The sequence below is a fragment of the Limulus polyphemus genome, unplaced genomic scaffold (assembly GCF_000517525.1).
Source record: "Limulus polyphemus unplaced genomic scaffold, Limulus_polyphemus-2.1.2 Scaffold1079, whole genome shotgun sequence".
Classification (NCBI taxonomy): domain Eukaryota; kingdom Metazoa; phylum Arthropoda; class Merostomata; order Xiphosura; family Limulidae; genus Limulus; species Limulus polyphemus.
Genome location: NW_013666689.1, coordinates 161,846 through 177,386, shown reverse-complemented (window position 1 = coordinate 177,386; position 15,541 = coordinate 161,846). Strand labels below are relative to the sequence as shown.

Here is a 15,541-nt window from a genome sequence, read left to right as displayed (position 1 = left end):
AAACCTTATTTTCAATAAGCAATCCTGAAAAATATTTGGGGGTGCTTAACTTTTTTCCAGGTGTATATTTAGGTACTCGGAAAATATATAATAAATGTTGTTAAATATTTGAGTTAATGTTCTCTTCTTCTAAAAGCTATTTTAGCAATATTTTGTAATTTCAGTTATTGTCCAATAATATTAGTAAGCAATTTCGGTCACATTTGGAGGAAAGGTTATTCGATCGGATTTATTTGACTTGCATTTAAGAATTCGGTTTCTGCCTCTTATAGTTTATAGTGGATGCGTTGGTAAAACTGTAGATACTGAAACCCAAGTTTTAGCGTTATAACTTCTCAGACATAATGATAAGCCACTGAGGACCTAACAAAGCTACATTTACTTTTGACAAATGCATATGCGTCTCATTGTGAAATTTTTGATTTAAGACATACATATCTAAGGTGAAAGTTAAATGCTCTTTACTCTTTGGGTTCTTAAAACTAATATTTAGAGAAACAGACAAGAACTGAGGTAAATTGCGTACGAAAAGAAATACTGCATGTTGCAACAAGTTCAATTTGCATTTGCCCTGTTTTCTATTTACTACATTTCACGTATTACAATTGGAATGCTGGTCGATTAGCAATGATCCATTACGTCATTACACGATGAATTAAAATAGCTTGTTAAAAATAATACTGAACAAGTTAATAAATAAAGATTAGGCTGAAATTATATAAAAATATTAATAAAGTTCTTTTCACGAAATATTCGTTCTCACAATATAAGGTGGCAGCACTTTTCTACTTTTACTAAGCAAATACATTATGAAGTAAGATTTTTTTTTATTGCCTACTACAATACTGATGTACGCATAGGCCTAACGCTAATATAAAAGTACAAGCTCAACAACTTAAAAGCAGGATGTAGTTTTAAAGCTAAAATAGTTATGTTGACGTTGTTCTGGGGTACATTATGGAGTTATATTTTAGATTATTTATATTTCGTAAATTGTTATATGCTCTGATAATTCATATACTGTGTTAACTAAAACGAAGATAAAGAAAATAAAAAATAGGAAAACTGGACGTATCGTATTATTACCACTACCAGGTAGGCGTGACTAAATAATACGACATTAAAATTAAGAAATAACACTAGAAAGTAGGATAAAATTATTAACTAAAGGCTAAAGTAGTAAAAGCACAGCTGAAATTTATAAAAGCATACAGTCATTGGCTGGTGCTAAAATACTTCTTCTTTTGCTCGTATTACTGGTGTACAAAAGAAAAACTGGCCTAGCAACGTTAAATATATAAATTATTATTCACTAATACTAATGTACATTTTAGCCTTTATGGCATTCTTGTAACACAGTGGCTGATAGTGATAAGCTTTCCATTTTGTTTTAAGATTAAGTAATACTACTAGGCTTAATGCTGTTATTTTTTATAATTCAAATACTTTATCTGTTTACTGTGTTAGCTGTTTAGAGAAAATAAAGAACCACCACTTACATCATAAAGCTATTTTTGAGATATCATAAAAAATAAAAGAAAAAATCATGTCATGTAATTATACTTTCAAAGTTTCATCAAACATCCATATTGGCTCTGGACATGAATTTGCTACAACAAGAAAATGGTAGATAGGCTTATGTTTGACAGTAACTTATTTTCACATTTGTTTCCATGGCAGAGGGACAGAAAACCAATCCTCTCTTTCTTCTCAGTGTAACATAATACAAAACCATAAAACTTTTATAGGCTTATTTGAAGGTTATAAATTGGTCTTATGTTTTTTCTGTGATGATTTAAAAATGTAATCCCAATTTAACCTTAACATTATTGACTCGTCATATTGTTCATTACTGTTACGGTTTACATATTGCCTTTTACACCATTGTGAAAAACCAAAAAAAAAAAAAAAAAGGGTGAAAACACCCATTTTCTGTCTCAAATACTTGAGGAATCCTAGCAGTAATTAGTCGGATTAATTGCAATATTGATAGCATTTTTGTTTATATTTTTGGTGCATAAGTTGTAACTTGTAGTACTAGGGGACAGTAACTATTAAACTCAAAGCCATGAATCCATAAACAATTTATTATGCCATAGTTGAGAAAAATATTTAAATAATGGAGGACCACATAGGTTGTTCAAGTTTTAAGATACAAACTATTGCTTTATTCATTATATGTATCGCTATCTTAAAAACATCATTATTTCAACAATAAAAACCTGTCAAATGTTATTGCTGTTTTTGTGTTTTAGCCTTTACTTCCAGTAGTTTTGATTGATTGTGCCATACTTAGGATTTAAGCAACTACTGTATAAATTGGTTATGGTGCTGAACTACTGTTATTAAAATATAATACAATATAATGAGCAAATAAATCATAAGGAAGTATAATTTTTACTTCAAAACAGTAATTAGATATGAAAAAGTGATAGTGTTAGAAATAATCTTCTTTGATATATTTCATAAATTGCTACTCAAAATAAATTCTATATGAAAGGTTCATATGTCATTAGAAAATCTTGAACTTCTCTATTCTTACAATAAATTACCTTATACCTTGTGACATGAATAGTTTGAAACTTACTATTGAAATTTTACTCATTCTGTGGGAGAGTGTGTTGTGTGGCTTGTCATCTTGTTTAGGCAAACTAAGGATGTTATAATATGCCTTATAGAATTAAAATATAATTACTGTTAAATCCGACATTGAACTTTTGCTGAAAGAAATTATTAATTAAACAATGTTTTCTTATTCTTAAGAGTCCACAGTTTTCATTTTAATAAAATCTGTTCTGATTCCCTAATGTTACATTTATTTGTTATACTCATTTTTGTGTGCTATTATAGTTATATTTGTACAAAATTATTTCTTGCTTACTTTTATAATATTGAAGATGAAATCCAAGTTACTCCTAAATGGACATTAAACATATACTTTTTGCTATTGCTGTAATTTTGGTGTTTTGATATTCCACCTTTTAAATAAGTCATATATAAGTTGTTAATTACTGAGATATTACATTAGGTTATAAATTATTTTCTTTGTTACTACTATTAGCAATAACATGGTATGACTTCCATTATTTATATGTTTTTTTTGGGGGTGGGTGAGATGGGAGCACTCTAATTGATTTTTTTGTATCTTGATGTTTAGAAAACCTTTGATAAAATTCCTTACATGAGATTTAATAATTTGGATGTTTATGAAATTGTAGAAAAGTTAAAAGTAAATATAATCTTTGCTTAATGGTAAAAGCTTCTCGGAAAGAAATGCATCCATGTTTACTGATGATACAAAGATGCTTGGAAGGGTTGATTCTTTTATTCAAAAGGACTCTGTCAGTCTTAGCAAATGGATAATAGAATGGAAAATGGGTTATATAGAAGTTAAGTACATGGGGTATGAACGTTTGAAAAATGCCTGTTCGTTTTATTTTTCCAAAGAAAGGCATTGGTGTTATGGGAAAAAGGAATAAGATTTAGGTGTTAAGCATTCACAATAAACATCCAACACTATCACAGCAAACTTTGTCTGAGGGCTTTTCATCATGGGTCAAATATTGTCATATGGCTGAAACCCGAATGTAGAAGTCTAGCATAGATATAGTTAAATTTGGACATGGATCTAAGTGGTCATGAGCGTAAATATCAACTTCAGGTCACTTATAAACAAATTGATTTATATTAGATCTAGGCATAAATCTAGTGTTTGGATTGCATTTATCCATATAACTGTACAGTAATTGGAATCTGAGCTTCTATTCTAGCAATGATACTAAAAATAGAGCATTATATAGCTTGGTCTCCAACTTTCAGGGCTTCATCAATATTCATAAGATTTATGTCCATGTCTTCTGATTGGCATTATTTTATTCCTACTAATCTTAGTATAGGTATATGCCTCAATATAGTACATGTTAAGTAATACTAGTATTATGTATAGATAGATAGATATATACATTAACTTTATGTGACCAACACAGATTTGAATCCTGATCAGACAAGGATTGTTTGGTAACTTAGAAATCAGCCAATTGATCTACAAGTTAATAGTCAGTATTATAAGCAAAAAAACTATTTTTAATAGTTTTGGGCCATGAAATCATAAATTAATGCTATTAAGAATTTAAATATTGATTTATGTTCAGAGTACATTCCCCTTTATACTTACCAGAAATTACAATATTGTTTTATTAACATGTAGTATGAGATAATTGCCAATTGGGCACATGATTTTAAATCTTTATGTACCCAATAATTTTTAGAAGCATTTGAACTTTATTCAGTCAATCTTTTGAATAATCTTGTAACCTTTAATATCATAATGTTTTACTGTTTTCTCAAGAGAAAATATGTTACGAGATCTTAACCTGTCCCTGTATGAAAACCCTTCCATCTCTGGAATCATCCTAGATGCACTCCTATGAATTCTTTCCAATAAATCAACATACTTTCTTAGATGAGACAAACTGTATACAGTATTCCAAGTAAGACCTTAGTAGTACACCCACCCTCCAATAAAGATAGTGTACATGAAAGGAAGGATTGATTGCATGTTGACAGATATACATATCCCACATTTACATAGACTAACAAAAGTTTCGATTAATTAACCAAAATGTCTGTCTGTTGACCTTCATTTTCATGACATAAGATGATATGTTTCCATGTGTGATGTGATATTCTCCTTAGCATTCTAGGGATTACCTTAGCAAAACTTTTAACAATTTTTTGTTTCAAACCATTGATCATTTGTTTCATATTGTTCCTTTGCCACAGTCATTACTAAAACCAAAAAACTAAATTGTTAACATGCACTTTAAATAAGGATGGTGCCCAGACTTTTCCCCACCTATAGTTTGTATATAGAGAATTACCTCTTTTTGTCTTGTAATCAGTGTGTACAAATATACCATCAAATTCCATTAGCTTTACTACTAGTAACAGAACACTGCTTTGATAGCTTCAGTGACTTATTCACCGCTATGCTAAGATCACTTTTTTTTCAGCCATGCTATTGTGTGAGTTCCCATCTATGTTAAATGTGTGACTCAAATTATGATAACATAAATAATGAGTTCCTTTATTGTGTATGTGTGAGGCCTTGTACTTACTGTAATTAATGGTAATTTGCCAAATATTTGTTGAATTTCTCAGTTGATCTAAGTCATTCTGTCATACTTTAATGTCATCAATACAGTTAGAAAAAGTAAAATGTTTAATATCTTCTGCAAACTTTGAAATATATGCTCCTATCAATATCAATCCTGTAAATAAGAAAAGAAATGGCCCAAGCTCTTACCACTGAGACAGTCCATTAGTATCAAGAGTTCGGTGTATTCTAGGAGTGGTAAATCATGTGATTACAGTCACTAGAATTGCCATACATCACATATTTACCTTAACCATAGTTAATCACATCATTGGTGCACAAGTACAAAATTTTCTGTGGAGGAGGTTATTTTTGAAATTTTGACAGAGATTTAGCTTCTGATTTTTAGTTATATAACATTTCTAATGTAAAACAAAATGTAAGTGTCTTGAAAAGAAAATAGCAAAAAGTCCTCTTCAAGCAGAATTATTTGCAAAGTAAAAGCCTGCAAATAATTTCTTAAACTGAGTCAGTGACTTCTTGGGTCTGAATTTTAAACTGAAGTTGCTTCTAATAATACTGTCCTTGCCATAAAAACTATTAATGTAGTATGTCTGTAATTTGATTGGGAGTTTATTACAACAGGCATTAACATGTGTATAATAAGGAATCATATGGCCATTCGAGGCTGTCCTCGCACATCCACCTTTAATTTTTCACAAAATAATTGATTACTCTCTTAAATGCCTGTAAAGTGCTGGCCTCCATATTGCCAGTGGAAACGCATTCCATAAGGCACTTGACCTGTTATAAAAATAAAACTGTCTTAACTGGAACCTAGCCTGTCTTTTTCCAAATCTTTAACTTGTGTCCTGTCATTCTGTTACTTTCAGAACATGGCCCAAAGAAACCAGAGGCTTTTATCCTATCGATCTCTTGTATAATCTTGTAAACTTCAGTAAGATAATCTCTTATTTTCCTCTCTCTCAACAGAAAATAAGTAAAGAGACCTTAACCTATCCATGTAAGATAATCTTAGTAGCCCTTCTCTTAATCTCTTTCAAATTAATCAATATCCTTTCTTACATAAGGAGACAAAAATTGTATATGGCATTCCATATGAGGCCTAACTAATGGTTTAATATGTTAAAGATTAACATCTTTCATCTATCAGTTTTGAAACATTTTAGTTTTTTAATGTATTTTTAACCAAAGAGCCAGTCTTCGACCATAAAAGAAGAACCTTTAAACACCAACTGTATGTGTACCCAGAATATAAAAGGTTAATTGAAATTTAGTATAATATTTGCTGAACTAGAGGATCTATAAGATCTAGCCTATGATTAACAATAGTCTTCCTGTTACATTAGTGAAATAGTTTTTACTTTTACAGATTAATAGTGTAAAGGCACGATGTGATGATATTAGGTACAAGTAGCTCAAAATACTCAGATAAAAATGAATGAAAATAACCTCTTTTTAAACTGACCAGCCTTTAAATTTTCAAATTTACAGTCCAATGAATAGTTTACTTAACAAAGATTCTTCTGTGATAAGACCGACTTGGATAAATATTTCGACATACAAGTTTATGTAGGCTATTTATTCATATGGTGAGGGAAGGCATTTTTATAACAAAATTATCTTTACAGCTGTGTCAAAGTTTGAGTTGGTTTGGTATTCTCAACTAATTTGTCCTGAAGTGTGGATATTTGACAAATTTTGTTAGTATTTTATTTTTATGTTCTTGTGATTGTGGACTTGAAAAGTGTTTTGCTGATTAATTCTGAATCTTCACTGAAGGTTTTTCTGTTTTGTTTTTTGCTAGTGTATAGTGCTTGCATTATTGTTTTCTGTTTTGTCAGTATTTACTTGCAGTCAGTTTAGTTGTTAGCTGTAATGTTTGTATATGGCTAAGTTGTGTTCTTGGATTTGGGGAGAAAAAATTATTGTAAAGAAATTTGCTGGTCAGTTACTAGTTTTGTAGAATATGTATCTTGTATGTGAAATAGACATAATGTTGATATAAAACTTAGGTCCATCTTGTGCTTGTAGGGTTGGTTTCTTAGCAGGCCTTTCATGAGGGTAATCATTGGGGTGGAAGCTCTTTTTGAGGGGCTGAAAATTTTGGAATATATTATCTTGGCCACAGAGTTTGGTTTCTTCTTACAGTTTTTTTTTTTGAGATGGCTGAATTATTAAAAGTTTGCTTTCAGTAAACAATGGTGTACAAGTTTGTGCATGTCATCTAACAAGGATATCAAGGGGCAAACATGGCTTTAACCCATTAACTGCTGTAGGAAGAGCTCAGTTGCTGTTTTCTGACTCGCAGATAAAACTGAGTTGCCATCATTCACAATAAAATGGTAATTATCGTCATTCCCATAGAGTTATAGTTGTATATGTGCGACTAACGGATATTTCCGTCATTCGCAGCTGAGTCATAGAACTTCAATGACGGAAATATCCGTCATCTGCAGTTAATGGGTTAAATACAAAACATATTAACTCTAACAAGTTGAGTTATAGTTGTATATGTGCGACTGACGGATATTTCCGTCATTCGCAGCTGAGTCATAGAACTTCAATGACGGAAATATCCGTCATCTGCAGTTAATGGGTTAAATACAAAACATATTAACTCTAACAAAGTCAGATTTGCACACATCACATATATAATCCTTGTCCACTGTGAACCAAGTGCTAAGGCATGGTAGACTCTGCTTATTATCCAATTCTATTTCTGAACATCATATGCTATCTTTCTTGAAAGCAACTTGTTTAATTGCCAGTTAATGAACTAACTTATTGCATACACCTAAACAGGTTGAAGTGTCTACTTGAGGAACTCTCTCTATATGAACTAGAAACCCTGAAAAACACCTTAATTGTAAACAAATTTACTTATTAGCTAATGGGTTAGCAAATACATTTTACCATCTTGTACCACATCTATAATGATGCAAATGATCAAAAAAGTGCTATCAACATGGCATCTCCAGAAATGTTTTTGTGGTGCAACAAGTAAAAGTTTTTAATTCAGAATTATGAAGATACTACCAGTTATTATCAACAAAACTTTAATAATTGATTCATATATAAGAAACTGAAGCTTAACTAAAACTCTAAGAGGACAATGACAATAGAGAACATGCTATTCCAATCATCTATTGGATATCTTTCTTATTATTACATATGTACTCTTAGTTTTAACAAGCTTTTCAAATAACCTTCTTACGTTCAAATGAAAAATGTATATAAATAGATCCTTGATCTCTGTCAATTCTCTTCACCGTGACACAAGGTTTTAGATATCAATGTACTTACCTAAATCTCTCCTTTCTTCAAAACACCAATATTTCAAGAAGTCTTTTTCCAAATTTCTCAGTATATAATTTTAATTTCGTTATTGAAATTTAGTTTGCACATTCTTTCCAATTTGCTAATTATGGGATTATACTTCTTAATTAAAAAATAATAATTGGAAAATTGGCCTATCATGATATTTATTAGTTATCAACCAATTTGGAAATACTTCTGCCCAAATAAGGTAGATACCAAAGCTGTTAACACATAAAAGAAACAACAAAAAGCCTAAAATAGACTCACGAGTAATTCATCTAGTCTAAAAGTTGTAAAAAATTTTATTTTTGGTCTACTTGTTACCTTTTCCACCAATTCCATATATATCGAGTGTAGTAATTAATCTTTTACGAGACATCTTATCATAGGATTTCAGAAATTAAAGTATAAACATTTGCTGGGGTGACCTTATCCAAAGTAGCAGAAACCCATTAAAACCTGTAATACATTTGTGGAGCACAAAAGCCCCTTTCTAAAACTGTTCTAAATATTGTTGATTAAAAGTCAATTTTTGAATTACTTTTCTGAAAGATATCTTGCAAGAAGTTCCAACACCTTTTTTACAGTAGTAACAGTTATCGAATTGATAGTCCTTTAGTTTTTTGGATCTTACTTTGACCTCCACCACATTTTTTTTTATTGGGATCATATTAGAACATTTCCTTGTGTGAATCAGTTTTGGAAAAATTAACTTTTGCAGGTGCCACCTTATCCTTAATGTGGTTTTCCAAGCTTTTATATGTTATGATCATGATCTTTCTTGAAAATTTTTTTCAAAAATATATTTATTAACATGCTATAAAAATGTATATACAACACATACTTATCAAATTTCATTACCTGTGTAGTCTATTTTGAGTCATTCCAGTAATATCAGAGTGACAACTGCCATTTTTTCTTGCATTCTGTTCAGTTCTTATTTACAATAGAGGGTGATCCAGGTTGTATTGCTGTTTCCTCCTGCATGCTGTATTTTACATATGTTGTGTATTTGTATGATGTTTATACTGAATATTAAAAAAGAATACACAGCATATCTGGTAGTGTTTGGAATTTTAAAAAAATGAAGTCTTGTAAAGAGAAAAATACAAAATAGATTAAGAGAATATAAAACTAATATAAGATAGTTATGTTAATTAAGCACTAGAGTAAACATAGGAAAATATAAAACAAATCTAGATGCATTAACCACTGGCTTTTGATTCTCTTTACAAAAAAAGCAGTGCATATTGTTGAAATACACCTTTTAAACATAAACTGCAAGTCTGTATGACTAACATATATTCTTAAACTAAAGATGTAATGATGAAAGCTGTTTTGGAGTAATTTCACACGTCATGTATATACATTGTGTGAGAGCTGAGCAAACTTTTCAGTTTCTTTGTTTGAAAAAAATGCATTTTAAAAGACGTAGTTCACAGATGACATTTTTCATGAACAGGATGGATGTCATACAAGATGTAGAGAGAAAGAGAAGGCTGCAAGAACTGGAGGAACGGTTGGTGGACCATATGTCAGAAATAAACATTGACGGTTTACTGGTAAGGGCAAAAAATGAATCTGTACTATTTTAATGAGTGTTATTATCAGGTGTTATTCTATAATACTATTGTTAGATTACTTTTTTTTGACATTTACATATTGTATTATTCTTTTTCCACATTTCTGTACTTTCACCTTTAAATGAGCATTTTGAGCAAGTTCTGATATGATACCTTACCTCTTCTCATGTAATAGCTTTTCTCATTCAGTGCTGTCCTCTATATGAACAAAATATTTCTCTCATCACTAAACTTGATACTCCCACCTACCCCATATGCTCAATGTTGTACAGCTGTACTGTAGCATACAAATAAGCATGAGACAATCCTCCACCAATAGTGGCACACCCTCCTGGCACAGCTGGCTCCTTGTATACTGTAGAACTCAATCTTCTCTTTTCGATTTGGCACAGTAGTGTGAAGACATGTTCAAATTTCGCTTGTGTTTGATTTTGATTTTTCAATTTTTTTTCTTTCTACACAACTTTGTTTCTTCTGCTTTGTTTTTTTTTTTGTACAGTTAATCTTGAGTTACTGCAGGTTGTTGTTACTCTTGTTACCCACACTCAATTGGGTTATGAATTTCAAATTATTGCTACTACTACACTATTTAACACTACTACTGAACCTCAACCTGTAGTTTCTCAGGCTTCAGGCACCACACTTTCAGCTGAGGAGGTCTCAATTTTAGTACATCTTGAATTGGAGTCCATTATACAGCCTATAGTGTCTCCTTATCTCAGACCAGTTATTCACTTTCCTGGTGAACCCAGACAAGATGATAATTTGGATAGCTTTTTCCACCTCCTTCCTTTTCTATGCAATCCCATAGTCTCACTTTTAGTGCTCCCAGACCATCTTCAGCCTTTCTGGATATGGTGTCATAGGTATGTTACTTCTTGTTTCTGTCTCCTGTGTCATATGATTCCTCTCCTATTACATTTTGCACCTTCCTCTGACTACCTGGTGCTCTCATATTGGGGTCTATAGTGATCAGTTTGTGGCATAGTTACATTCTGGGTTCAGCATGCCTTGTTCCCCTCATACCTTAGATAATTACTCATATCCAATACTTTCTGTCTCTCCCATTCCAATTGAGTGTTTTCCTCATCAGTTCTCTCCCTCTTGTTTCTTTTTTTTTCATTCCTTCATCCTCCTCATTCTATGCCCCTACTTGATTAGGACCACACTATGATTCTCCATGTCCTTACCATAACAGCCTCCTTTCAAACCTTTGGCCACCTGTTCCCTGTACCTATTTTTTGCTTCTTTTAGCCTGTGATAATCATCAGTCAGATGTTTTCACCTTTGACATATCACGTGTCCTTTATCACTATACCTATGTTCTCCTCTATCTGGATCACAGTTTGTTTCCCAAGACGTTGACAACTCATGAAGGTGACATCACATTCATCTCTCTTTCCCTTCTTTCCATTTCCCATTTATATTCCAATCTGGATCATCTGCTCTGTCCTGTTCATGCTCTGTGATGTTATGTTGCCTGCATGGCTTCTTTCCGTGTTCTTATTCTGGTTTCTTTATCCATTGGAACCCTTCCTCTTTCCTTGATATTTCCCCAACCACTCTTTTAGGATGGATTTGTCACCTTATCAAATTGGATTAATTTTCCTTGTCTTCCAATTTACAATGTCTTTTCTAAGTGTACTCACATATGATTTGGCGCCTCTCTCTTTCCCTGACTTCCAATTTTCTTTGTCTATTGGAGTAAATCATTTGGGCTGACATGTGGATCACACCTAATATATTTATCTCCCATTACTTTCATCATGTGGCCATCTCCTCCTCATCTGGATACCAAATACCACCTGTTGCCATTCCCCATACTTCAGTTCACCTGAGAGTGAGTAAGTTTATATTTCTTTACTTCCCTTTTATGGACACTTGTACATTTTAAATCCTGCTCTATGGTGAGTGGTACTTGTCCAGGTACACTAATCTATAAAATCTGCACTGTATGGCTGTTCCATAAGATCACTAGTAGGTTCATCCTTGCAGTGTTTTGTGTCAAAACTATGTCCATCCAAGACTGTACCAACTCATGGACTATCACAAGTAAAGTAGTGTTAGGATAGTTGCCCATCCCTCTGATCCTGGTTGAATAAATTAGGACTGGCCTGCTTTTAAAAATAGTTTCATGGTCACCCATTGCACTTTCTCCAGTTTTGCATTCCTCTAGACTGCACCGCATTGTCCCCCTCTCTTTGAATGATGTATGGGAGTCCTTGCCACTGGGGTGGTGGACCATGGAGGCATCCTCCTGAATGTGCTCAATCCCATTCAGTTGAGAGTAGGGCAGTGGTGTTCTGTCAGTGTAGATGGTGTGAACCTTCCTCCTGCCTCAATCCTGAAGAATAATACCTGACTCTGCATGGTTATGGACTGGAAATGATCCACCAAAATGCCATTCACCCCTTTGGCTGGGACCCCTCATTCTACTGCCACCTGGATGTTAGTTTCCGAGTGGTATGGTGTTGGATGAAAGCTAAACCAGCTAATACAAGTCCTCACACAGGTGTCTGAGAGGGAGCTCTCATTCTACTGCATCCTGGATGATGAATTTCCAATAGTGCTTGGTTTTGGATTTGAGTGAACCACCACATTGCATTTCACCTTCCTACTGTCATTTGAGTGTTGTTTCCTGGGTGGCCTGGTTTTGCACACATACTCCTTGCTTGGGTGGTTGGAATGAAAATTGTTCTTCCCTTCTTCTTCCTAACCTTGAATTGAAAATGGTTGGGGCCCTCCTCCTACCGAGGACCAGAAGACAAATGCCTGGTTATGTACTGGAGTTGACCCACTAACTGCAGTCTGACATGTGCTAACCACTCAATACCAATCCAATTTTTGTGGGTGTGTTCCTTTTCTAAATGATTTTGCGACACATATTTCCACGGTGGACAAAGAGTATACCTTTTTCAGATGTGGTGTGGTCACACTTCATGGGTTCTCCTATCTTTTAGGAAAATTATAACTTCTGATACGACATCTTACCTCCACTCACATAATAGCTAGAAGCACACATTGACCTGGTGGAGGAATCAGTGGAAATTTAACTAAAATAAAAATTTATTTCTGATAGATGGTTACCTCTTCCCACCCTTCCTCCCCACTTCTGGTGGTGCTTTTTTTGCCTAATCTCGAGGTGAAGATTGAGTTCTATAGTATAGAGGGAACCAGTTGCACCTAGAGGGTGTGTTACACTCCTATAGGTGGAAGGTTGTTGCATGCTACAGGGCAGCTTTACCACATTAAACACATGGGGTAGGTGGGAGTATGAAGGCTTGTGGTGAGCAAAAACTTTGTGCATATAAAGAGCAGCACTGAACAAGAAAAGCTATTATGTGAGAAGAGGTAAGTATCTATTGGAAATACATTTCCAGTTTAGGAAAATTATAACTTTCTAGAAGGTGAAATTGTATACAGGGTTATATGCATGTATAGATAGATTATAATGGCAGTGAATAATTGTAAACTAAATATTCTTTTACTTTCTACCCTTTACGAAGCAATGAATGATTTATATCAGTGGTTCATAATCTTTTTCCAGGTGAGGATCAACTGGTTTTGATCCCAAAATTTCACAGACAGCTTCATACAATACTAAAATTTTGAAATAATTTTCAAACAGTATACTTAAATATTTACTTTTTAAAATGCACATTTTTAAAAAAAATTATCTTGTGGGCCAGCTGAAATCTCCTCATGGACCTGTGATTGGGAAACACTGATATACATGAACTGTTGAATATGAATCATTCTTAATTTAAGAAAACAAAGGATTTTCTAATTGTCATGAGTTTGTCTTGTGAAAGTAAAAAAAAAAATATTAATTCAAACAAATTACTCTGTTATCACTGAATTCATTTATTGCTTATCAATGTTATAGCTTATGATACAAAACTCTTAGGTTAGAATTTGAGCTTTTGTTTTAAATTCCCATCATAATTATTTTATTATTATGATTTTATACAGAAAAGGAACATATATATTACTAAGATAATGTACCTACTGTCTAAGAAAATAGTAATATATTTCTAATGAAGAATTAAAATAATACACCTGCCCCTTAGTTTCAAATTCTACTGTAAGAGAAGGATTATAACACTACATTCATATCTCAAGACTATTAGAATATATACTGCATTGAAGTAACCTTTTTCATGTTCTTGAAGGTTTGTACTTGTATATGAAGCTACATTGCTATAGGTTTGAAACAAGTCCCATATTACTCCAACTTCATTATTATAAAAATGTAGATAACAGCTTGTAATAGTATATTAATTAAGCATAAGAATGATGTATAATTTGTATGATTTTAAAGGCATATTCGTACCCTAATGGTGTATTGGAATTCTGTGATATAATTAGTTTAGTTAGAAAATGGTGTTTGGTTCTCACTAATGAATACTTTGTATCCTGTCTGTCTAACATTTTAATGATTGTTAGAGTATTTGGAAGCATGCACATGGCCCAATAAAAACTAGATCATAATTCCTTATTAGTTTAATTTGTAATAAGCCTATTGAACTGTGACAAACTTAGTGGACATTTATGATGCTTTGAATAGTAAATATGCAAGTGTTGGCCATTGACCTTCAAACATTTTTGTAGAAAATCTGAAGTGGGTTTTATCTACCAACTGTGTAATTGTTCTTGGCTTGTTGAAGCCTGTGATACTACTAAGTGTAGTATGAATGATCTGCGTGTGTGTGTATGTGTGTGTGTGTGTGTGTTAAATGGAAATCTTATAAATGGGTTAATTTAAGTTAACAAATCCAAATGATTTTATAAAGTGACATTAGTGTTCGTTATATTGTTCTCCAGTTACGTAATTAGAAGCTCCAAACAATTTTACACGATAACAAAAAGGTTCGTTTTAGTGTCCATTAGTCATAAGTTAGTTATCTAACAATTCTAAATAATTCATCAGGCTTTTAATTTATCCCGTCACAAGTTACGTTCCTCATGGATTCAATTAAAAATTACAGATAGACACACTGTTCTAATTCTGACCATTCACTAGCTATCCATGTTTATATATTAGAGCAGGGTTTTCTATTTTACGTGTGCTGAGGTTGGACTGAACGTACTGTGCAGACCAGCAAAACATCTAATATAGAAACCAATGAGCCTGTCTGCTACTAGTGATAGCTTTGCTCTTCCTTGATGCATTATGGGAATCGTTTCCTTTCATGTAGCTGCAGTAGAGTATCTAGTCTTGGGTTACTTTTTTTTCTTAGTGCAAAGTGTCGAAATGAAACATGTACACCCACGTCTGTTTCGTTCAACCAAAAAGATGTGAAAGAATATTGCTAAACATAATCTGTAGCGTTAACACGAAAATACGTTTCGATAATATAGTAATATAAATTGATTGCGTTTATATATATATATATATATATATATATATATATATATATATATATATATATATATATACGTCTACACGAATACTACTACTAACTATATATATATATATATATATATATATATACTTATATAGTTATATTATATAGTAGGT

At 32.5% G+C, this 15,541-nt stretch overlaps 1 protein-coding gene across 2 annotated transcripts in view; it reads left to right on the top strand.

Annotated features, from left to right (window-relative positions):
* The first annotated feature begins 842 nt into the window (after nucleotides 1-842).
* The window catches only part of LOC106462038 (rho-associated protein kinase 2-like), a 109,873-nt gene continuing 95,174 nt past the window's right edge, over nucleotides 843-15,541 (top strand). The window contains exons 1-2 of one of the 2 annotated variants that reach the window (XM_013921911.2): nucleotides 843-1,095; nucleotides 9,900-9,999. In XM_013921911.2, coding sequence (XP_013777365.1) covers nucleotides 9,901-9,999 — 99 coding nt within the window. In that variant the 5' untranslated portion in view covers nucleotides 843-1,095; nucleotide 9,900. Of the gene's footprint in view, nucleotides 1,096-9,891; nucleotides 10,000-15,541 lie in introns of those variants that run through there. The other variant, XM_013921910.2, reaches the window with a different exon arrangement.